The sequence below is a fragment of the Miniopterus natalensis genome, chromosome 2 (assembly GCF_054644295.1).
Source record: "Miniopterus natalensis isolate mMinNat1 chromosome 2, mMinNat1.hap1, whole genome shotgun sequence".
Taxonomy (NCBI): Eukaryota; Metazoa; Chordata; class Mammalia; order Chiroptera; family Miniopteridae; genus Miniopterus; species Miniopterus natalensis.
Window position 1 is genome coordinate 120282540 of NC_142082.1, and position 26246 is coordinate 120308785.

The window sequence follows — 26246 nt, forward strand, 5'->3', positions numbered from 1 at the left end:
AATAAAACAGGAAACGTAGAGCCGAATTGTGGAATGTCTTCATTACTACAGTAACATTGTTTTACAGTTTGATAGTAGAGTATTATAGATGTTTGAACAAGGCCATGAGAGAGTTATGCTTTATAGAATATTACTTTGATAGCAATGTACAGTTGCATTTGAAGGTGAGAGGCTAGTTGAGAGATTTATTAGAAAGTCACTGAAGTTGCCCAGGATTAGAATATAAACTAGAGAAATGGTAGTGGTCTTGTAAAGGAGAGGAGATTTAAAGACTTGGCACCTAATTTGTAAATGGAGAAAGATGACAAAAAAGTCTAACATGTCTAACAAGTTTCAATTGAAGAAATTATTGGTGCCATTAAATGAAATAGGGAACTAAGAGATGGTTTGGAAATAATGGTATTTGATTTTAGAGATGTTGAGTTTTGGGTTCCAATTATCATTCTAGATAGTCCTTTCTTTTTCAGGGCACGTTTAATTTAGTATTAAGAGAGTGATACAAAAGGCCCAAATGCAATGAAGGGACAAATTCCCCCATTAACACCAATGACAACACTCTTTCAACATGTGCCTATTGAATGGAATGGGGATTTAATAAATTTCACTAAAAAGGCAGTGAGTCTCATCCCAGCCAATATTTTTATACAACCTGGTTGTGAAATGAATGTCTGTAATGCTTCAAACAGTTTAAACCTGAAGTTTGATACCACACCTTCCTGTTTGTATAGCCCTCAGTAAGATTATCTACAGTATTAACAACCATTTAAAGAACAAACCATTGATTAAAACCACATTGATTTAAGGCTCATTCAAGTAATGTAGAGCCCTAAACTAAATGGTGAAATATATGAACTATAACTATTAAGTTGTTTGTTCTTTTTCTAAAGGTAAATAGAAATTCAGGAATGGTCAAGAATGGGAATTTAGGAGTCAGACTGAGCTAGAGAGTAACAAATTGGAGAATAAGCTGAATGCAATTAACATTTAGCCTGAGGAAATAGAGCACATCCTACTCCCAACCCCCCAGGAGAAGAAACTGGAAGGAAAGATGGGAGATCTGAGAATACACTCTTGGAGTACTTACATTGCAAGGCTATGACAAGGAAACTTGCTATTTACAACAACGAAAAGACCAAAACAAAGGATGTAATCAGAAGAATGGGAAAGTCAAAATAGTGTCCTATTATATAAGCCAAAATAAGAGTTTCAGGGAGTGGGTCTAGTTGAGTATGTCAGAGAGGTTCACTTACACATCAAATAAAGTTGAAAGGTGCTTTTGAACTTAAATGCAAACTCATGTTACGCAGAGTGGAAGTGTATCAGTCAGTATAGTGCAATAAATGTTCATTTCAAAATTGAAAATACTGCCTCCTTTTTCTTAACTCTAAAGTGGTAATAGTAGTATTTCATTGGGTGGTTGTAAGAATTAAATGAGATAACCCATGTGAAGCATTTCGCTTAGGTCCTAACACCAATAAACATTTGTTAAGTGTTAGTTTCTTTTACAGCATTCAGTAAATGTTATCTTCTGTCTGATCATTTTATCATGGAGAAATAACATTTGTTTCCAGTTTGGGGGAGGTTCTAGGGCAGGGATTGGTAACCATAGCCTGTGGGCCAAAGCTGGACCACACTACCTGCTTCTGTATAGCCTACAAGTTAGAATGGTTTTAAAATTTTTTAATGGTTGTGGGAAAGGGAATCAAAAGAATATTTTGTGACATAAATTCAATGTTTCTACATCAAGTTTTATTGGAACACAGCCACGTTTTTTACTTATGGATTACCTGTGGCTACTTTTGTGCTACAACAGCATAGATGAGTAGTTACAACAGAGGCTCAGGTCTGAAAGCCTAAAATGTACAATTTGGTCCTTTACAGAAAAGAGTTTGCCAACCTCTGTTCTAGAGGACTATGACTTTAATCTCAGAAATTAATAACCTCAGTGCCTGTCATGTGGCATAAAATATTACAGAGATTCCTGAGCTTTTTCAGTCGATGGAGCCCCTAGTGTTTTACTAATTTATTTTTTCACAGTACCACTTGGCTGAAAGAAATACCTATTTGTTTCATTTATTAAATAGTTAAGTGCAAATAAGTTAATGACAGTTTGTCCAGTGTCCAACAGATGTTACTGTGTTTCTTTCAAAGCTTTAAAATATCCCATAGCGCTGCTGTGATTTTGTTCTGGCCCCTGGAATGCCTCATTGCACACTTTGGGGAATGTTATATATCATGTGTCTGTTTTTAGCTCTACTGATAGGAATTAGCTAATGTAAGTGCCAGAGGTATCTTATAACAGTGTTGTCTATGAAGTGGCCCTCCAACATCATGGCTGCTTTAACAAGCTCTATTAAACTGCTAATTATAGCAAACTTTGGCAATAAATATGAAAGAAAGGGATTTCTGTGTTTTTGTTTTTTTGTTTGTTTGTTTTTTGGTGTTTGTTTGTTTTGATTAATTCTCACCCGAGGTAATTTCCTCCATTGATTTTTAGAGAGAGTGGAAAGGGGGGGAAGAGATACACATCGATTGGTTGCCTCCCACATGCACTTGGATGGGCTAGGGATCAAACCTGTGACTCTTCTGTACATGGGCCTACTCTCTGACCACTGAGTCACACTGGCCAGGGCTGAAGAAAGGGATTTTTAAAAAAATATCCATGTCCTATGTTTTTAGCAACTAGTTAGTTGCTATATTCACCCATCTATATTTCACTGTGATTATTTAAATCTTGTAAGTGAAGTTGGTGATGTGAACTAGTTAAAGATAACAGATGTTTCATTTTTAAGGCCATTGGAAGGAAAGCCCTGGAAATGAAATAAGTATTTGTACAAACAAAGTTGTTAGTTAAAATGTTTAATGTTTAGTGAAAAAAACAGAGAGTAAATATAAGGTTATGATATTTAAAATATTACTGAAGATATAACTAGAAAATATATCACTTGTTACTTTTTTGTTGATTTTACTGGATTTAAAAGTTTTTAACCTAAATATATAAATGAATAAAAACAAAGTTCAAGTGCAGTAGTACACTCACATTCTATAATGTTATCTGCTCTATATGCTGCCTTTCACTGCTTTAGAAGTTTCTCTGTTATATTCTTTCAGACTCTTTCATGCTGAAAGTGAAACTTTTTCCCGGTGACTTTTAAAGATTGGATTATTACCCAATTACTGGTTTTTAATTTATTATAAAATTAATTTTTAAAAGAAAAAGTATGTTTTTTTCATAACTTCCTTTTCTGTTTTCATGCTTTCAATCTTTATCTCTTTACTGTCTTATTTTAATTGGCTTTAGTATGATTTCATTGCTCCTATCATGCCTGTGGTGGAATCAGTAGATCCCGCATCATGGAGGCAGGGCTTGCGCAAAACTGGCATTGTTCTTGTGCCCAGTAAGGGTGAAAAATCTATGGTGAGGCATTTCTATGTGCAAGGATTTATATTAGGTTACAACATAACAAGTTTAATATGAATATTGGTTCCAAAGATGCATGGTTTTAAGTCCTTATTGGTGTGCTCATTTCTTTGTATTTGCGGCATAATTTTTCTGTGTGATATAAAGTGTGGAGTGTGTTTTCTTAAATCTAACTTCTGGAAAGGTAGCTCATTCCTTTTTAGATCTTTACACTTTTGACTAAGACATTAACCTCCTTAGTAAAAGCGTTTCTCCTGAAACAATTAACTGTAATTTTAAACATATTTTTCTGTAAACTTACTTCCAGCTTAAGGATTGATGTCTTGATGATTCTTTTTTCTTTTCCTTAAAAATAAAATAAAAACAGTTTCCAACCTCAGCTACAAAAATTTCTTCCAAAGAAGAAGAGAGAAAAGACGAGTCTCCTGCATCTTGGAGGTTAGGACTTAGAAAGACTGGCAGTTATGGTGCACTTGCAGAAATCACAGCATCTAAAGAGTCTCAGAAAGAAAAAGACACTGCAGGTGTTATGCGTTCAGCTTCAAGTCCTAGACTTTCCTCCTCTTTGGATAATAAAGAAAAGGTAATCAATTTCACGATCTGGTTTGTTTAAAAACTCTAATGATTTATTTTCTAGGAACGTTAGATCTCTTAGATTTTTTACTCTGTATCATTAGATCTATGTTTCAGCTTAATTCATGTGCCTTAAACATGTATCTGTATGGAAGCATTAGATATGATTAGACTGTATTCAAAGGAACCCTTTGTCTTACTTGAGAATTTACAATAAAATATATCAAGGAGCAAGTTTATTTATTGATTAGGTAAGTTTTCCTAAGTTTAGGAACACATTTATTCTAGGATGTGATTATACTCATAAGTTGCACTTACCTAGAATCCGCAACTTTTTTTTACCGGCTTTTCCATCTGATACATCACAAGCAACTTTTTCTTCATGAGTAGTTTTAATAACTATATTTTTGAAAGGCAGTATTAAATTGCATCACACAGGCTGTATCACAGTTCATTCAGTGTTACTTTATATAGTTAGGTTATTTATTTTCTACTGCATTTTTAGTGCTTGGACCTTTTTTTCATACAGTTTGTTCCCTCTATGTAGAACTGTTTCTTTGTATCAGAAATTCAGAAATGGAATTTCTCATCAAGTAATTTTAATATTTTATTTTGTATAAATGTATCACCCAGTTGTTTCCAACATATGTTGATTCCAACATAGTAGGAATGTATCACATGCCATTGTCAAAACCATACTTGGAGATATATAATTTAAATAATTTTGTTTTGAATATTATAATGTTAATATTTTAAATGGTAGAATATCAAGATAATAAATACCTTATGTAAGTATTATAAGTGATTGGGACTTAATTAGTGAACCATATTTGAGAACTTTTTTCTCTGGAAGAAAAAGGATATTTTACTTTCTGATACTATATTACTTTAAGTGATCTGTTACAGAAGTTTTAGAAAAAGTCATTAAAATGTCAACTTATGTCTAACAATGTTTTCTGATGTTAGAATGAATATTATCTAATTCTAGATAAAAGAAAATTAGTTTGAACAAGCTGTCCTTTAGTGCTTGTAGTACTTGACTGTTGATAGGCATCAATTTAGAGTTTAGCTAGGAACTATGGAAATACTGTAAAGTAAACTGTGATGGCTGTGTAATTGTACATTGTTCAGTACTCTTCTTTAATAAATACTCTTGGCAGTGCGCACTGATTTATTTTCACTCATGTGTTTTTTCCGGTTGTATAGGAGAAAGGAACTAGGCTTGCATATGTTGCACCTACAATACCAAGACGACTAGCCAGTACATCTGACATTGAAGAGAAAGAAAACAGGTGAATTCATCCTGATTTGCTTTATGTCTTTACTATAAAATCTTTATTACCCAGCATGAGAGTTAAAGCATGAACATTATTTTAATTATGTGGGATGTGGATTGTGGGAAGATATGGAGGCTATTCTTAATAGAACAGCAAGGACTCCTGAGGAAGTTCTGGCTTGGTACACTCATGAAACAGCAAAAAAAGGCATGTGGTTGGAAAACAGAGTGAGGAGACAGTGATGGCAGATGAGGTCACAGACTAGTACACACTCTTTAAATATGTGGAACATAGAAAAGGAGAAAAAAGAAGGATGGGGAAATGCCCTTACTTGATTTAGTTTGTTTGTTCCTACTTCTTACCACATAGAGTGTGAGAGCTTTTTAGTATAGTTGTAGTCATGTTATAACCTCCAAAGTTGTATCTTGACTTTTTTTTTTTACTCTAACATCACATAAGCAGTCTTAGATGCTAATATATTTTTTCAATAAGCATTGTTTTTTGTAAGTACATAATGTTCCTTAGAGTCGATCTGTTGAGGTTAAAGTAACCATTTCCCCTCCTCAAACTATGGATATTTAAATTGTCTAATATTTTGTGATCATAAATTAAACCTCTGTAAACATTCTTAATTTTGCCCCTATAAATAGGATTATACTTTAGGGATAGAATTTTAGAACTGCAATTACTTCCACTTCTTCATAAATATTCCAAAGTGTTTTCCCAAGGGTTTTTTTTCTAGTTTCTCTTTCTACTAATGTTTATTAATGTACAGCTTTATTAACCCTGTTTAGAAATTGTCTACCAGAATCTGAAAGGTATTCTTTCCACAGAGACTCTTCAAGTTTGCGAACAAGTAGTTCCTATACAAGGAGAAAATGGGAAGATGATCTCAAGAGGAATAGCTCAGTTAATGAAGGACCAACTTACCACAGAAGGTAGTAACATAATTCTTAAGTAACTTTCACGTGTTTTATAAAAAGACGAGGCAGTTGGTTTGGACTCCTCAATTTAATATCATATAAGAAAATACGGGCTTTTTAAAAATACATCTTTTGTTGTCTAAATAAAACTTCATTTAAAGACACAGAGTATATATTTAAAGATGAGTGAAACTGCTCCTACCAATGCCTTCCTATTATATTACATCGAGTCCTCACATAATGTCATCAGCAGTTTCTACTACTTTAAGCAAAATGACATATGACAAAACCAATTTTACCATGCGCTAATTGATATAAAACAAGAGTTAAGTTCCTACAGCATCTTGTTCAATGTTATAGTGAAACGATGTTGAACGAAACGACGTTATTCAAGGACCTGCTATATATATATATATGTATATATACACAATTAAATTAGATATTTTATGAAGTATCTTTTGGATTGTAGCATAGTAAAAAGGAACTCCTTATATAACTGACTGGAGCAGTTATATAACAGTTAAAACACTGAAATAGATCAGTGTTTTAATTGACCTAGACATCATTTGGTGACCTGTGAGGTTTTCACTTGTCTTAGGACTCAGAGGTATAGAAATGCCTTGAGTTAGAATGTTGGTAATATCATGGGGGGTCTATAAGTTATTTCTTGGCTGAAAGCAACAAAAGATAGAGTAAAAGACAAGTATAATATAGTCATGGATCACTCCTAAGGATGTGACCCATCGCTGAAACAATTTTCTTCAAAAATGTCAAAGGCTGAACTTTCCCTGAGTAAATCCAAACCAAAGTGTTTTTCTCAGACCTAGCCTGGCATGACCATATGGTCTGAACAGTTCCAGAAAATGTAAACTATCAGATCAGATCATCTTTGAGTTTTGTTGAGGGAGGTGGGGAGGCAGTAAAATGATACACTACCAAATTTGTGAAATCATCTAGACTCTAGCAAGTTGTAGGTGCAACTCTTGGTGCTGGAGCTGGTGGTGTATTTATTTAGGAACACAGTTTTTTAGATTTTCCCTAGCCTTGTGAATCTGTATAATGTATAGACATTAACTATAGAATACACATACAAACACATCCTATATAGATATGACTCTTTCCTTTAGTTGCTCCTTTGGTAGAAGACAAGATGATTTGATTAGTTCTAGTGTTCCAAGCACCACATCAACACCAACAGTTACCTCTGCAGCTGGGCTTCAGAAAAGCCTGCTTTCCAGCACAAGCACTACTACAAAGATTACAACGGGTTCTTCCTCAGCAGGCACACAAAGCAGGTGAGTCACAGATACATTTTGTGTTCAGGCCTACTGTGTGCTTATGTATGTGCATGCGTTTTTGTTTAGAAGATTGTGGGCTCTGGATTTTTTCATTTACCTTGTTAAAATCACAAACAAAAATTGGTTCCAAAAAGAGGCTGTGATGCATGTCTGGGGAAAAAAATTAGATTCCTGAATTACAAACTTCCCTTGAATGAGGCTTCTTAAAATATAAATTTCTCAGCTCTGGTTGAACTTTTTGGTTCATAGTTGAAAGATGTCTTGCCTTGTGTTTTAAAAAGTCCATCCCTGTAGTCACACGTTTTCAGCTGCTAGAAAGTGCTTTCATTGTTTAGCTGTTTTCCTTTTCTCTTTTTTGTGTTGCTGCTTGTGATGCTATAGTACCTCAAATCGTTTGTGGGCTGAGGATAGTACTGAAAAAGAAAAGGACAGTGTTCCTACGGCAGTGACCATTCCTGTTGCTCCAACTGTTGTAAATGCTGCAGCCTCTACCACAACCCTGACTACAACTACTGCCGGCACTGTCTCCTCCACATCAGAGGTCAGGGAGAGACGCAGGTGTGTAAAGGTCCTACTAGAACTGCTGCTGTATCTTGCCCAGTGATGAAAGTTGTTTGCTTTGTTTTGTTTTGTTCATCTTGTGCAGCTGGTGACCATCTCTCCAGTAGGTTAATAACTGATACAACTTCTATCGGCTCAGAACTATGTAGGTTGATATAATTAGCCATTATTAGCATTCAGGCTTGCTAACGCGCCTCGAACAGAATTGATGTTTTTGTTTAAAGGCAGTGAGCCAGACAGTTCTTACTTAACCAATCTTACTCTTTTTAATGATTGGTTTAATTCAAAATGTTTTTGTGACAAAAATCTAAACACATATAATCATACTCATGGCAAACCAGATGCAACATGACAAAAACAGGTTTTTTATTCTTCTCATATTTCCCCCTCATTACTAAGAAATCTGATGGATGTTAAACTGTTTTTGTTATTTTTGAGAATTTCGTTTTAAGATTCTCTTGGTGAAAAGTGGCTTCTTATGCATATGTATAAGCCCAGTAATTTTAACTGTGTTGAATACACTTACTTAGTTTTAATTCTGATATATAGAAGGCACTCATTAATTAAGTCTTTTTAAGGGTCTTATGAGTTTATTTTGTGTTCTTCTGTCAGTGGTATGGAATCATAGATGTAGAAAGGAACTTATCCTGTTATCTTTTGTGATATCCTCAATTTACAGAAGGAAAGTGAAGACCCAGAGAGATTTAAGTGACTTTTCCACTTTTACATAGTTAGTGTGAGAGATAAAGCTATACCCAAGATTACAAAAGAGTCGGTCCAGTCTTCTTTCTTCTATATCATTCATAGTCCCTAGCTTTGAATTTTGTTTTCCCTCTTGAGAAAGAAGAAAATCTTAGGAAGCTAAATGTAACCTTTATTATATTTTATTCTTGCAAAATTAATTTAGCTGCATACCTGATATTTTCTTATTAAAATACCGAGCAGGTTAACTTGTTTGTCTTACCTTGTTTCAATGATGTTTGCAGTAATATTAATGTTTGTGTTTTGTTTCATGTCAAGTATTTGTTTGCAATTTCGAATACATTGTTGGCCTCTTCTGTTCGTCTTTTAATTAAATTTCATTAATTTTTTTGAAATGTATATGGTTGAAAATTTGCCTCCAAAATATATATATATGATGATTTAAGAATATATTGTGGCTGAAAAACATTAGGTCAACACATTTATACTATTTTAGGTACCATTTCATATGTACTTTTGGATATTATGTAAAGTTGCCATGCACACTAAATTAAATTCCACTGTATTTTAGAATTTTCCTGTTTTTATTGATCTGATTGGATGAGGAGTCCTGTTTTGGTTAGTTAAGATTTCCAGTGGATTAATTTTAGGAAGGTAAAGTAGAAAGGAGAACCTAGCATTAGATAGGTGGCCCATGATAGCAAATTTCTTTCATTGTTTAAGTATTTCTACATTTCCATAGTCTTTTCAAACTGCAAGACATTATGTTACTGCCCTGGCCAGTGTGGTCAGTTGGTTGGAGTGTCGTCCAGCACTCCAAAAGGTCACGGGTTTGATTCCCAGTCAGGGTACATATGGGAGGCAACTGATCGATGTTCCTCTCTCAAATCAGTGTTTCTCTCTTTCTCCCCCTCTCTCTAGGATTGATAAGCATATCCTTGGGTGAGGATTAAAAAATAAATACATAAAAACATAAAACTCTAGAGAGTTGATGTATAGGCAGAATGAAAACTATGAGACAGAGCCCTGCAATACAGAAAGAAAACTTCTGAAGTAATATTGATCATTGGAGAAAAGTTTTTTGTTTTGCAAGGACCTGTCCTATCTTTGCTGTTCAACTCTTAAATTATTTAACTCTTGATATAGATTGCATGCTTTTAAAATTATGCATGTCCTAAGTCAGGATGGAACATAAATTTAGATACATAAGATGAAATTTAATGAAGATAAAGATAAATGCTAAGTTCTCTTCTTTATATCAGAAAGTCAGTTACCCAAGAATAATGCTGATTTTAAAGCAGTTCATGTATAAAAACCACTTGAATTTTTAGAGAACTCATAGTGTGAACAAGAGTGCGATATCTGCCAAAAACATTATTAATAAATGCTCAAGGACATGAATGCAGGGAGTGCTGCTTACTCACTAGTCATCCTGTGTCCTGAATGTTGCATTCAGTCCTAGACACTGTACCGTAAAGACATAGTCTAGAAAACTTGACATATGACCAGGAAGGTGTTGCAGAGAATCAAAAGGGGGGCTAAGAGAAATGACATTATATAGTTTTTAAAAAATTGTAGTTAGGAAGAATTTGAAAAATGTGATCTGTTAATATGATTAGTTCTATCTAATCTAAAAAATTATCAGATTGCATTGTTGAATTTCAGAGTGGATGCAACCATTTTCTGAAGACTCACTTTCTTAAAATCTATTAAAATGCTAAACTTGTATGTTTCACTCACACATTTGTATGTAATAACATTCATAGGTATTGTATCTCCAACTAACAATTATTATATATTACTGTAGATCATACCTCACTCCTGTTAGAGATGAAGAGTCTGAATCCCAAAGAAAAGCAAGATCTAGACAAGCAAGACAGTCTAGAAGATCAACACAGGTATATTTAATGTTTGCAATATGTAAAACTAAAAAATAAATTACCTTTTCACTTTTCTGTGAATATATTCATGTCAATATATAATGTGAGTAAATCTTTAAAGGTGAAAGTTGCTTTAGTCCTGGCCCATGTGGCTCAGTTGGTTGGGCGTTGTGCTGTGCACCAAAAGGTTACCGGTTTGATTCCCTGTCACATGTGGGCTCAGTCGTCGGTAGGGGCCATGCAGGAGGCAGCCAATTGATGTTTCTCTCTCACATCAATGTTTCTATCTCTCCCTCTCTCATCCTCTCTCTCTAAAAATCAATAAAAATATTTGTATTTTTAAAGTTGCTTTAGTACTCCTCCATAGCCTTTTTTATATGGTTACACTGTTAATATTATATTTTATCTAATTAGCATAGTCTTGTACCTCTGAGTATTTTTTATTCCTAATGCGGTATCTGGCACAAAGTATTTGATATGTGTTCAGATGAATTAATCATGTGATTTCTAATAATTACCAAAGAGTTCCGTGAATATTTGGAGTTGGGAATAGGTCTATTAGGTATATTAAATAGTTACTGTGCAAGTATGAGAAAAGTGTCACTCAGACTAGTTATCATCTCATTAGCTCCTCCTTGCCATTATAATTATATTCCATATATTCCTTTGTGCCTTTCCTTTCTTCGAATTGAGCACCAAAATCCTGGTTCAGCTGTTTGAACCTTACCATTACCCACATATCAAGCTAAACTATTTGCTAAAATTTTAACATATTTTTCTGTCTTTATACTTTTACTTCTTAAAATCTAACCTGTTCTTCAAGGCTTAACCTTCAAAATTATTTCTTTACTGTGTGCGTATACATATATAAAAATATAAATTAAATATATAAACTGCATTTTTTTTGCTTTTTCTTCTTTTGGTGAACTTTTTGGAAATATTTATATTCACATGGCATTTCTGTCATCTCCTGTGCTACTTTGTTACTTGAATATAGAGATAATTCCTTACACATTTTTTTTACATCTATTATTATACTTGTTCCTGATGATTCTTCATAGAATGAATGTGACTTGCTAAGTAGGAATTGTTTCAGTTGCTAACCAATTCCAAAGATGCATTTTTGGCTTTTAACATTCACTTTTACTTTATCTATATAAAGTATTCCTTTGAAACGAGCTTTAATATGCCTCATAATTAAACTTATCTTTTTTGTGTGTAGGGGGTGACATTGACTGATCTTCAGGAAGCTGAAAAAACAATAGGAAGAAGTCGTTCTACCCGAACCAGAGAACAAGAAAATGAAGAAAAAGAAAAAGAGGAAAAAGAAAAACAGGATAAAGAGAAGCAAGAAGAAAAAAAGGAGTCAGAAACACCTAGAGAAGATGAATATAAGCAAAAATACTCCAGAACATATGATGAGGTAATAGTATACCAAAGACACAGCTGAGTCAAATGGTAGGAATAATTTTTGTGATTTTTCAAAATCCAAGAGAGATTCGTATACCAACACGCCATATGCAAAATATTCAAAAGGATTTTAATTAGAAATCCGAACTATTTTGATATGAGTAGAACATTACTTTTCCATTGAAATAAACTTAAGTGCTCTATATTTTTAAGTGTGTTTAATATTGAAAATGAATTTTAAATCTCATATTCCACAGACCTACCAGCGTTACAGATCAGTGTCGACTTCAGGTTCAACCACTCCATCCTCTACACTGTCTACCATGAGCAGTTCACTCTATGCCTCAAGTCAGCTGAATAGGCCCAATAGTCTTGTAGGTGTAACTTCTGCCTACTCACGAGGATTAACAAAAGAAAATGAAAGGGGTAAGAAGACCAAATTTTGAAAAAACTTTCTCCTTCAAATAATCCTTTAAATTGGTTTTTCCTAATTAATATTTCAACAGAAAAGAAACAAAATCTAAACTGGGAGTCATTCTACCTAAATGATAAGATAGTTGAGAATGAGAAGAGTAGAAAATGGAAAAAAAATTATATGAACTGGCACTGATAGATATGTCTTTATAACCTAAAGTGCCACAAAAATCTTGATGTCTACCAATATAGAAAAGTCAGTATAGAAGAAGGGTGCAGCAGTTTATTAGTGCTTTTAGTTATTTCTTACCTGTTATGTATATCATATCTTTTACGTGATTTTTGTGAAATTGATTTAAACTAAAGTCCCTTAACACACATAATGTCCTTGCTAAAACAAAGTTGTTTTTATGCTTGCTTCTTGAGAAATAGATTTTCCCCCAACTGTATTGTCGTCCTGATGCTCACTATTAATGTTTCCTATTATTTCATGTAAACTTTCTATTTAAATTCTAATTAATTTCTACTTTAAATCAGAGATGGGTACTAAGTAAAATTATTCCTAATTGTAGGCATTTTATGTTTTACAAGCAAAATCTTATAGTTTTAGTCATGATAATAGCAGTAATCATGTAGGATAGACTTCAGAAGATTAAATTTCTCCTAATTTCCAGCTGCTTTTCTTTTGTTGGTCATTGAGATATTTCAGTTTTTTAATTCACTAAGTTGAGAGTTCCACATAATGTTTATAAAAAATTTTAATCAATATTTAAAATTATGGATATTTGCATAATAGTTCAGCTTTCTGTCTTATTGAGTAATTGGAAGATTTGGCATCACTGGGTCTGAAATCTCACATGTCCTCAGTTGGCTAGAGCCGGTAGTAGCAGCCCTCCAGTCCCTTGGAAGAGTGCCCTCCTGGCCCCCTTATACATTCTTATTGTCTGGATTGCCACTTCTAGGCATTGGAGTTTGAGATCTTTGCTCTAAACTCATTCCCAAAATAATTTTTAAAACCCCTCTTAATGCTATAATTTTGGGTTGTCTTTTGCTGTGACTCTTTGCTAATGATACAAGGAGCTCTTGAAAAATCATTTCTTTGTTCCATCTATGTGAACCTCTTAAAGCATGTTCAAAGGCCCTAATAATATTCTTGTAGTATGTTTGTCTGAAGCCATTTTAACTGTCCTGGGAAGGACAGATTTTCAGGCTAATATTTTTTTACATTGATTTGTTTTTTTTTAATAAAGATAAATATTTTTTTCAGAAAAAAGTATTTGCTCTTAGATGCTGTCTAATGAAATGAATACCGTTTTTATTCTGCTGAACGAGTACGAGGAATGGTAGTAGCAGAAACTGATAGAGTTACATGACGCCTACTAGCTATTCCACCGTTAAGAACGGTTAGTTTTCACAAAGGGTTGGCTGGGTTAGTAATTCTCTTCCTGCCAGACATTAATAAGTAGATCCCCATTCTCTTCTTAGGATTTAGTTATTTTCTGTTCAGCAAATAAGTGTATCTCTTGAGCAAAACTTTTGTTTGAGGCACTAGGAAAATGCAGTAATAAAATGAGTTCTTGTCCTGATCCTGAAGAATGTATCTGGTGAGAGATACTAATACGTGTTTAAACCAAGTGTTGCAGGAACACTGAGGGGCAAAATTTGATGATTAGCGAATTTTAGGAGGCTTCACAAAGAAGGTTGATTTAGAACTGTTTTTACATTTGCCTTGCAAAATACTGCCATGTGGTACATTGTAATCCTTAACAGAGGGGGAGAAGAGAGAGGAGGAGAAGGAAGGCGAAGACAAGTCGCAGCCCAAGTCCATCAGGGAGCGGCGGCGACCGAGGGAGAAAAGGCGATCCACTGGGGTTTCATTCTGGACGCAAGATGTGAGAACTTACTAAAATATAACTCCTTGATAGTCTTCTTCTTTTCTTCTTTTCTTAAATCTTTTTTTAATTGATTTTAGAGAAAGAGGAGGGAGATAGGGACTTCGATTTGTTGTTCCACTTATTTACGCATTCATTGGTTGATTCTTGTATGTGCCCTGACCCAGATGAATCTGAAAACTTGGCTTATCGGTACAACACGCTAACCAGCTGAGCTACCCGGCAAGGGCTAGTGTGCTTCTTTTCAAAAGTACATACTAATATATGCATATATGCATAACCCATGGACACAGACAGTAGTGTGGTGAAGGACTGGGGGTGGGGTGCAGGGTGGAGGGAATCAGTGGGGGAAAAGGGGGATATTTGTAATACTTTCAACAATAAAGATAAATAAATACTAAAAAAAAGTACATACTAATAATATCTTACATGGCTCAAGTTATATACTCTTTACATCATCACTGTGTGTTGTTGAGCCAAGTTATGAAATAGGAAAAGTTCTTTTATAAAGGATAATTAACAACTACTTAAATATAGGAGCTCTTTTGGAATAAAAATAATGGCTGCAGCTCAGCACAGGTTTATCAATTATTGTATAATGACTAAACTGCTCTTTTATCTTAGAGGTTCTTAAAAGAAAGATGCTTTACATAATAATCCCATTTTCATGAACATGATTATAAGATATATACATAACAATTATTTCCATCTCCAGTGATGCTGGATAGAAGCAGTGCTTTACCAAATTATAACAATTATCCTATAGAATTTAATTTTTTTCTGATCCCTACTTGTATGTCTGGCACTGCTCTTCATATGCAAGAGGAAAAAGAACTGTGGGGTAGCTCTGTTAATGAGAAGTTTATACTGTTTCAATACAACGTATAGTTGTTGTAGGAAAGCATAATTTGTTTTGTTTGTTTTTTACCTCTTGATTTTTTTCCATTTTTTTCTTTTAATTTTTGTAATAGGAAAGTTCAGATATACAAAATTAACAGGAAAGTATAATGACCTCACCCCAGGTACCATTATTTAAGCTACTTCCTCACCACTTCCCCAACTCCCATATTATTTTGAGAAAATCTTAGACATATCATTTTTCCTATAAAAATTTCAGTATGTATTTTTAAGAGAGAAGGACATCTTTTTAAATAATTATAAAAAATAACACAATGCTATCACAATTATCACAATACCATGATCATGCTATTATTAAATAAATTAATACTAAATCCTTAATATTAAATATTCAGTCAGTTTTAATGTCCAGTTAATCCAAATATGCCATAAACAGTTTGTTCTTATGGTTTTCTGCTTTGCTGGTTTGATTAGGAGTCAAATAGGACCATAGATGATGATTAATTATCTCTTTAAAGTCTCTTTCAATAAGTAAGTTTCTCCCTCCATCCCTTTTTTTTTTAAATTGATTTTAGAAAAAGAGGAAGGTAGAGGGAGAGAGAGAGAAGCATGGATGAGAGAGAAACATCAACACCTGTTGGCTGCCTCCTGCACGCCCTCTGCCCGGGATCAACCCTGAAACCCTGGCATGTGCCGTGACCCAGAATCAAACCTGTGACCTCTTGGTGCGTGGGTCGACATTCAACCACTGAGCCACACTGGCCACCCTCTTTTTTTTTTTTTTTTTTTTTTTTTCCCTCTCTCTCTTTGTTACAAGTGTTTTCTAATGAACTGGCTTCCTACAGTCTTGAAGTGTAGTGTTTTTTTTTTCCTGTCAATTGGTAGTTGCAGGTAAAGAAATGGTCATACCCTGGTTCAGTATCCCTTTGGCAAGGTATTTCTGTCCTCCATCAGAAGTGCATGATGTATGGTTGGTTGTAATTGACATTTTAATAACAGTGAGATTAAACCTCACAGTCTCAGCACCCTGACATAGTAACTTATTACTTAAAACTGTTTCACCTTCTGAATAACTGATACATGTTAGGAGTCTCATAGGCAAAGCTGTATTTATTACAATATAGTATTTATTTTTCCCCGGTGCTATTCAGACCAGTTCTCCCTTCAACTCCAGTCTCTGGATTACAAGGATCCTCCCTGAGACCCATACTGGCAATTCTCATACTTTTAATTTGAGCCTGCATTGAATTGTGTTCTAATCAGCCATCAGAGTCACAGTTCTCCTTTCCCCTTCAGAGCCACACCTATATCGTTCAACATACAAAAAGAACCAAGGGCTGTGTCAAAGAAAGGATGGTGTGAACTTGGGCAGCTTTTTGCTCTACTGTATTATTAGGTTCCTTTTTTCCTAGTTACTACTTTTCGGGACCTCTGAGCTCCCCCTCCCCTTCTTTTATTTTCAGTTCCTCTGTTCTCCCCTGAAACTGCAATGCATAAAGACAATTAGTTCATGATATGGAATTAATATATTTATATTAATAAATAATAATAGCAGCTGCAGCATTGATTTCTCCTGTTCCCAGCTTGGTGTCCACATATAACTTTTTACTAGGTACCAAAATGATAGCTTGTACAGATTCTCTCTAATCCTCAGAGCAATTCTGTAAAGTTTTTATCCTTTTATGTATAAGGTTACTATGGCTCAGGGTAACTTAAATTTTCCCTAAGTCACATAGCTGAAAATAGCTATACTAATGTGAATCTAGAATGACCTAGTTTTAAAGTCTATGGTGTTTCTATAGTGAGCCCAAGACAGGTATATTTGAATGCAAACTTCCTTTTCTTTCAACCCTTTAAGGTTTGTTGAGATGTTCAAGACCTTCTAATAGGGTATTCCCATAGTCTGGGATTCCAGACTCTTAACCTGCTGAGACTGATTTTTTTCTATTTCGTGGGCTATGAACTCCCAAAGAATTTCCAGATGGATAAACTACCTAAATATAATAGGGCTGTTGCATAAATCTTGCCAAGCTTATAGAATATAGCTTTTCTTGCTTATGATAATGAATTTCCTATTTTTGCTGCCTCATTATAGTTAAATGGCTAAATAGTACTTATATTGACTATTAAAGTACATGCAATATTATTACAATATAAAATGGAATATCTTCTATCTCATGCTGAGCCTCCAGTTTCCTCATCCCAATATGAGTGTTTCCCTAATCAGGGTGTTAGGTAGATGGTCTTTCTTCACCATATGTGCTAAACTACTAAGATTATGCCATGCAGACAAATAGGCCTCCTCTAGGTAAGGTAGAAAAAATTCCCACTTAAAAATCAGTGTTTCTTTTGATCCATTTCCCTGGTAGATTATTCTCAAGGTTCATTTTAAATTAGAAAAGCCCTAAAGCATTTAAATATCAACTGTTTGAAGTATATCTTAACTTTTAAAAATAAATTGGTAATGTGTTTTAGAGTGATGAAAATGAACAAGAACAACAATCAGATACAGAAGAGGGATCGAATAAGAGAGAAACTCAGGTAAAAACCTTTACTTTTTGTATTTAGAAGTATGCATATTTTCTAACTATTACTTTTTTAGTTGTGTTTATGTTTATTCATACAATACAGTTACTGCACACTGTACCTGCATAGTGGGGATAGACTTATCAGTGGTTTGCTGAGATCAGGTGTGGAGGGACTGGAAAGGGGCACAAAGAATAAGTTAGAGGCAATGAAAATGTTCTGAATCTTGATTGTGGTGGATTCCTGGATATACACAGCTGTTAGAACTCATCAAACTGTATACTCTTAAGTGGATGTAGTTTCTTCTGCGTAAATTAGTCTTCAATGTTGAAAAGAAAACCAAAAAAAGAATAGTATTCTTGACCAAAGAAAAGTATCTAAAGAATATCCATGAGTAGTGGATATCGTACCATACCCCGATTTTAGTTTTGTAAATGATAGAGTAGTGTTCTAGAAAAGACCATACACCTTTTTAATTTTCTTCACATTTGTTTAGAAATTTAGTATTTCTAAATTACTTTTACATTGATTATCACAACTGATCTTTCCAGCAATCTTCTGAACAGGGTAGTTTTCTCAGTACTGATGAAGAAACTAAGGCAAGCTTGAAAACTTGAGGTTGCATAGCTATAGTTAGCAAATAGTGACAGTTTCTCCCAACTACTCCCCCTCCCCTGAAATGGCATTCTGGTCATATCTCCCTCATTTTGACTTAGAGCTGTTAAAATTTCTTTTAGTCAGCAAGGAACTGCAATACTGTGAAGTGACCAGAAGTTGGTTACTCATGGGGATTGTGGATATTACTTTTGGGGCCAAGTTTGCCTATTTTGACCCAAAGCATACTTTTATTTTGTCTTTATGTGACCTGACAGATTGAGAAATTAATTACTTCTAAGAGTAACTTAATTTGTAGGGCTAAAATTTTGTCACTTTAAAACCCTTTGCCTATCAACTGTCAGCACTTCCCCAGTTCAGTTATTCTATAAACTTGTCCGTCTTTCTTTCCTTGTGGTACCCTATGAATTCCCATCTTTCAAGGAAAAACCTTGGACAGGTAAACAAGTGAGAGGAACTTAGTAAACCATCCCCCAACTCACACTTCTCACTGCCTTATCACACACAGATCCTACGTCCCACCAGATTAGGATAAGAGGTAAAAATATTCTGGCTTCCATAGTTGTGACTTTTAAACATATTGATATATGTACTGTTCAAATTATACGTGAGCTGCAATAAGGTTGAATAGAACTTTGTTTCGAAGAAGAAATATTTTTTTAATTTCAGACAATTTAAACAGTTTTTGTTCATTTTAAATAGAGGATTGTTTGGATCTTGCTTTGTGCTAGCATTTTTTCAGTTACAAGTAACAGAGAACACAACGCAAACTGAATTAAAGAGAATTTATTGCACTCCAGTTATAGTACATAACTCTCTATGTCAGCTTCACCCTCAGGCTGGTTTATCTCATTGGGCTGGGATTGTAGTAATTGGTTTAGGCCAGAGGACGCCTACCAGTGCAGTGTTACAGCCATTTTGTTAATAACGTGGCCAAATACCATCTCACCTACCCCCAGTGACTGCTAGCCCAGGAGGAAAAGGAGGAAGGAGGCTATTGTAGAAGACACACCCACAGTGTCTTCTACAATAGCCTAGAAAAGTACTTCTGCCCAACAAGTGTGCTGCTTTCCTTTTGAAAATTTGTACAATTAGCCCTTACTTCTCTGTGAAAAAGTATAAACAGCAAAATTCTTCTGTGCTGTTTCTGAAATAGTGTTATCATCTCAAAATTGTGTTTGATAACAAAATTGCTATTGAGTTTATAAAATCTAAGTTAACCACCTGAAAAATGTTTTCTGGCACGTACTTTTTTCTTTTTTAAAATATATCTTTATGGCTTTCGGAGAGAGGAAGGGAGAGGGGGAGAGAGAGAGAGAGACAGAGACATCAGTGATGAGAGAGTCATTGATGGGCTACTCCTGCACGCCCCCCACCAGGGATCAAGCCCGAAACATGGGCATGTGCCCTGGTCAGGAATCGAACTTCAGTCTCCTGGATCATAGGTCAGTGCTCAACCGCTGAGCCATGCCAGCAGGGCATGGCATGTATTTTTTTCTTCAAAGAAAAGCATTATGTCAAATGCCAAAAGGTTTGTGAAAATTCTAAACTGCGTATGAAGCTCAAGCTGTCTGCCTTCAGGATATAAGTTTAAAGAAAATTTATAAATTTTATCACAGAAAATTTGAATTACTTTATTATAATATTATTTTTAAAATGGGGCTTCTGTTGCTTGGAATATTATGATTTGCTTTCATTAAGCTATTGGATGGCAAAAATTTTACCATGCAAAGGACATTAGTAATTAGGAATTTAAATATGACACTAAGGCAAGAAACCATAAAGAAAAGATTAACAGATTTGATTATTTAAAAATACAAAGCTATAATATGGCAGAAAAGACACCCTTATTAAAGTTTAGGCATTGTTGTTTGCTCAGCTAAAGGTAGAGAATCTTAGCCTTTTTTCTAACATTTAAAGGGTTAATATTTGTACTATATAAATGTGAAAAAATAAATGGCGGCATAATACATAAAATTTATAAATTTACAAAAGAAGAAATACAAATGACCAGTAAGCTTGAAAATGCACTTAATCTCAATAATCAAAAACATAATACATAAGTAAAATTGGTGAAGGTTAATAGTTAATAATGCCCAGATTTGGCATGATTAATTTTGAGATAGGCATTTCCATATAAGATTTTGGGACTGTAATAAATGTATCCTTTTTGGAGGTCAGTTTAGCAATACAGAAGCCTTACAAAAAAGTTCATGCCTTTAAATTTAGCAATTCAGCTTCTAGAAATTTATTTCCAAGGAAATGACTGGATTATTTAAACATAAATCTATATGTCTTTTAAGGCAAAATATTGAAAACACTCCTAAATGTCTATTGGTAGGGAATAGGTCAAATAAAATGTATTTGCATAGATAGATACTTATGTGTTCACATGGATATGTGTATAAAAAAAGGTTAGCTCTAGGGGATTTGAGGGATGGGGAATTAATAGAGAAACTTACTTTTTTAGAATTTAAAGAGTTTATTAGTGAACCAGTGAGACAGAGAGTAGGCTACTCCACAGACAAAGCAGCTGGAAAAACTTTTTATATTGTGTTGCTTTTTTATGAGCTTCCGGCACTGTAATCAGAAAAATTAAAAGGCTATTTTTTTACTTTGGAAATAAGGAGCAAGGACATCATGCTAAGTGAAATAAGCTGGTCACAAAAAAGACATACTGTTTGATTCCACTTGTATGAGGTACCAAAAGTATTGAAACTCCTAGAAACATGAAGTAGAGTTGTGGCGGCCGGGACTGGGGATGGGAGGATATGCTGGGTTGTTCAATGGGGGTAGAGTTTCAGATTTGCTAGCTGAAAAAGTTCTAGAGATCTGTTGCACAAAATTGTACAGAATATAGTTAATACCACTCACCTATACTCTTAAAAATAATTTAGATGGTAAATTTTATGGGGTTTTTACCACAATTTATTTATTTATTTATTTTTTAATATATCTTTATTGATTTCAGAGAGAGGAAAAGAGAGGGAGAGAGAGATACAAACATCAGTGATGAGAGAGTCATTGATCGGCTGCCTCCTACACACCCTAGACGGGGGATCCAGCCCGCAACCCGGGCATGTGCCCTGACCAGGAATCGAGCCCCAATCGCCTGGATCCTAGATCGACGCTCAACCGCTGAGCTACGCCCGGCCGGGCTTACCACAATTTAAATATATTTCTTTTAAAAACAATGATATCTCCATAATTGTTAAAGACAAAGAAATAGAATTTGAGTGATTTCAGTGATTGCTTAGAGTTTTTATTATGAAAGTTTAAATCAGTGAACCAGAGTACAGACTGTGAGGTGAGATGTGATGCTTGTTTGATATGTACACATTTTATTTTATGCATGAATATTTCCCTAAATTTAAATATCTTTTTTTTGTTTCTGCACTTTTTTTACTGAGATATAATTGATGTATAACATTATATTCGTTTCAGGTGTATAGAGTAATGATTCAATATTTATATATTGAGAAATATACAAATCTAGTAAATCTAGTTAACATCCATTACTACACATAGTTACAAAAAAATTTTTTTTGTGGTGAGAACTTTCAAGCCGTACTTACTCTCTTAGTAGCTTATGAATTTGAATATTTTGAAAATTAAATTTTAACTTCAAAATTGGTAATTGTTATAAAACTAAAGAATAAATGAATAAAATAAAACATTACATTAAAAAATAGGAAGCTAGTGCAAAATTGGTTTTGCAAAGGAAATTTAAATAGAATTTAAGTAAGTCATTTGTGAATTAGACTTCAAACAGTCCCAAAGGAACCAATAATGTTACAGTGCATTCGTAGATTAATAAGAAAATGCAAATACCTAAATTCAAGAATTTAACACACCATTTCTGAAGAGTTACCTTACTGAAAATCATTGATTCAGTGAGTGTTTCAATAAAGAGAGAATGAGCTAAAATGACCACACACCCCCACACACCAAAAAAAACACCTACCTCAGTTCCCAATAAGACTATTTTTGTCCTATTAATTATTATGCAGCTCAGATAAGAGTTATCAGAACTTAGTATAGCTGGGTTTTCAAGAAAGTAAACTTTAAACAAAATTTGTGTATAGTGTTATATATAAAATCCCTTAGGTATTCGTTTGTCTCTTGTTATTGCCTCAAAAATAGAAAAATGAGAAAAGTAGTTGCTTTGAGTTGGCATATAGTAAAACTTGACATTTTTTAGTATGTTACTTTCTCCTGCTGAGTGGGTATAAGTAATGGCTATGTCTTAGTCTTTTTTTTTCCTAATTAAAATAATGTATGTTGGAATTTGTGAGAATTTACAAAAGATGACCATAAATTGCCAAATGTAATTGTGTGGTATTGTGCATGTAAACATATACAGTGACTCTGTATTCTAAAACTTCTTTCTAAGAACAGCCATGTTAAAGTTAAAACATATATAGTAATTAGATGTTAATTTAATAGTGTGAAAATGGTACTGATGTTATGTTAAATTTACTTGATTAATCAATAAGTTACTTTACTGAAGCCTAAAAGTTTAATATGCCTATATTTGTTTTTCTCTTTTTTTCTAGACGGATTCCATTTCTAGGTATGTTTTACCTCTTTTTTTTACTACCTCCTCCTTTTTATTCTTTCTAAAAATGTGTGGCTACATATTTATAGATTTTGTAAATTGATACAAATATTTTGAGTACTAAAAATCTATCAATATTTAGATGACCTAATAACTGTTATTAGCTTTCTTTGTCAAAGGCATTAATTCTGGTTCTATAGTCACAGTGAGTCACAATTTTTCTCAAATCTTTACAACATTGATAACTTTTAAGTTTTCCTAAGCTTCCTAAGTTACTTCAACAATGACTATGTCATTATTAACATCAGAGGCTGATGAAACCCACCCGAAATTTATTTCATTAAGTATTCAGAATTTTCTTTCTTATCTGGTTTAAATAAAAGAAAGCCAGTGAAAACACTAAGAAATGTCATCTAGCTCAAAATTAGTGATCTTTTTAGAGCACTCCCTTAAATCTAATCTCCATTCCATTTTTCTTTCCCATAATTGTAATCCAAAACCTTGTAAAACCAGGAACAAATTTTTATGTACTGATGATTGTATTGAGTTGAAATGTAGAGACATTATTAGAAAATGTAACCTTGAATTCAGAACCAGATAAGAGGAGAATTCTCATTTACAAATGAGATATGTTTTTCTTGTTTAGGACAAATCTATTATCTGTCACTTTCGGATAGACTGTTATTAGTTCATCAAATCAAAAATGTTATAATTTTAAAGCACAATTACATACTACTTTAAAAATAAGAAAAATGCTTCCAATTAAACTGTAATACACCATCAGTTGTAAGCTATGTTCTGATGATGTTTAGAGATGATAAAATGTGAGAAAAATGTACAATGTAAAATTTTTTAAATAATTTATCCTGGTGTGAAACCAGTTTTGACTTTTGAATTTCTTCCTCAAATAATGGAAATTAGTAGTATTAAAAATAACTTCTCTTTTATTATATATTATAAAAATTGATTAGATGACAGATGAGGGAGAATGTTACCTACTATTTGGAATATCAAGTTAATGTATCCTAGGATGAATGTTAATGTAAGTATGAAAGCCTATAATAAAGATTTTGACTTAAACTCATCTTTTGAAGATATGAAACCAGTTCCACATCAGCTAGTGATCGGTATGATTCCTTGCTGGGTCGCTCTGGCTCATACAGTTACTTAGAAGAAAGAAAACCTTACAGTAGCAGACTAGAAAAGGACGACTCAACTGATTTTAAAAAGGTACTTGGGTTATTTAGTTAAATTTAATTTAAAGTAATTTGTTTGTTAAGATATATATGTTTAAACATTCCTAGAAACTCATAATGAGATCAAGATCTTGAACTATCTTACTCTAATTTTTAGTTTGGAGCGATTAATGGTAAGAATATAAATGGCTGTCCATTTGTTTGTTTTTTAAAGGAAAGGGTAAAATACTTAGGACTTTATTTCACATTTAAGTGTCTCAGACCAGTACTGTGATACTGTGATTTAGCTGAAAAGAGGCACTGGGGCAGGTGTGTGTGTATGTGTGTGTGTGTCTGTGTGTCTGTGTGTCTGTGTGTGTGTGTACAAGGACACACACACACTTCTTTATTGGTTACTTGGAAGCAGCCAAAGAATACAGGTTTTCCTAGGAGAATACCATTTTTCCTAGGTAGCAAAAAAATTGCTGTAGCTCAACTGTTGTTAATAATAAAGGGTGGGAGTAATTAAGAAATAAATGGAAATTCAGCAATCTAGGATTCTGACTGTCACAATCCTTCATATTATGAGCTTGGAGTAAACCTGATGAAGTGTGTTGGAAGAAAAAGAAGGCTTGTGGAATTTGTATATGTTCCCAGGTATTTGGCAGCTATTTGAATTACCCACTTTATTACAAGCCAAATCACCAGGAGAAGAAAGGTAGGGGGTCAGTTTACATTGTGAATAAGATTCAGTCATTCAGTAAAGAAGTGAACACTGAACTGTGCTATACAGGAAGTGAACTTCCACTCATGGGCAGTGAGATGGAGATATTGTCCCTGCTTTTATGAGCATCTTCCATGTATTGGGGGAGAGAAATTTTCATACAATCATACCAATGTATGTATACCTTAAAAATTATAACAATTATTAAGAAACAGTTTTTATAAAGTGTATAATAAAGTTATATAAAGTTTTATATAGTAAGGAAGCAGTTTTATAAATGTATGTACAAAGGAAAGTGTCAGGGCCTGAGGATGGATTTCCTAAGGAAGTGAAGCTGCAGCCAAAGAACAGAAAGGTGATGAGTAATTACCGGCAAAACTGGGAGAGAAAAAATGTTCCAGGTAGAGTGAACTGCAAGCACATAGATCTGATGGTGGAAGGGTACACGATGCATTGTAGTTAAATTTTCATTATGGCTAGTGAATGGAAGGGATGGTGGTGTAAGATGCAACTAAATGTGTAGACTGGAACCAAGACCATACAGTAATACCATAAAGGCTATTTTAAGGATATCTTTATGCTGAGAACATTGGGAAGCCATTCATGGGTTTTTAACATATAAGATGGAGATGTTAATGGAATGGTTGGTATATGAAAATTGAGATTGTCATTTTGAAAAGTTAACTTTTGCTGCTGTGTAGAAAACAGGTTAGATGGAGGTCAGGAGAATAAGTCTAGCATTAGAATCGTTTAGATAAGAGATGATTATAGCCATTTATCATGGTAGTAGTAGAGATGAGGGAAAAAGAAGTAGTAAATTCAGGTGTTATGAAAGTATTCAAGAAAGATTTCACTTACCTTTTAACTTTAGTAAAAATAATGCAAACATAATGATAAATGCAATTGATACTCTCTCACTGTCAGGAATTGAAGAGGGCATGATAGGCAGGAAAGCTCACAGACCACAAGTAAATATCACAGTGTCTCCATAGCTCCAGCTATCATTACTGTGCACATATGTGGTCCCTCTTTATCAGAAAACTGAATTTTTTTTTAATGGAAACTGAAAAATCAGATTTTTCAGTGAAGTCTTTAATTTTAAGTACTGGAACTAGTTTTTTAAGAGTTTATGTAGGACAAACACCTGTGTAATCAAAAATGTCTGCATTGCAACCACAAAATATTAAAATATAATTTTAATGTATCCTTAATACCTCATGTTACATTAATCTTTCTATACAAGTTTTAATATTGCAAAGTAATCAATAGGAAATCTTATTAAACTATTAGGGCAGAAAAGTAATTTGTTCTCTTATTTTTATAGCTTTATGAACAAATTCTAGCTGAAAATGAAAAGCTGAAAGCACAGCTACATGATACAAACATGGAACTGACAGATCTTAAATTGCAGTTGGAAAAGGCTACCCAGGTTTGAACTG

General features: G+C 33.8%; 1 protein-coding gene across 4 annotated transcripts in view; it reads left to right on the forward strand.

The window, feature by feature from the left end:
* The window catches only part of PPP1R12A (protein phosphatase 1 regulatory subunit 12A), a 129236-nt gene that overhangs the window by 91561 nt on the left and 11429 nt on the right, over positions 1-26246 (forward strand). Inside the window, exons 10-23 of one of the 4 annotated variants that reach the window (XM_087814522.1) lie at positions 3302-3418; positions 3789-4004; positions 5201-5286; positions 6105-6209; positions 7322-7489; positions 7874-8050; positions 10563-10653; positions 11858-12058; positions 12303-12471; positions 14230-14351; positions 17685-17750; positions 22907-22923; positions 24003-24138; positions 26132-26236. In XM_087814522.1, the coding sequence (XP_087670648.1) occupies positions 3302-3418; positions 3789-4004; positions 5201-5286; positions 6105-6209; positions 7322-7489; positions 7874-8050; positions 10563-10653; positions 11858-12058; positions 12303-12471; positions 14230-14351; positions 17685-17750; positions 22907-22923; positions 24003-24138; positions 26132-26236 (1776 nt within the window). The remainder of the gene's footprint in view (positions 1-3301; positions 3419-3788; positions 4005-5200; positions 5287-6104; positions 6210-7321; positions 7490-7873; positions 8051-10562; positions 10654-11857; positions 12059-12302; positions 12472-14229; positions 14352-17684; positions 17751-22906; positions 22924-24002; positions 24139-26131; positions 26237-26246) is intronic. The other 3 variants (XM_016199419.2, XM_087814521.1, XM_016199421.2) reach the window with 3 other exon arrangements.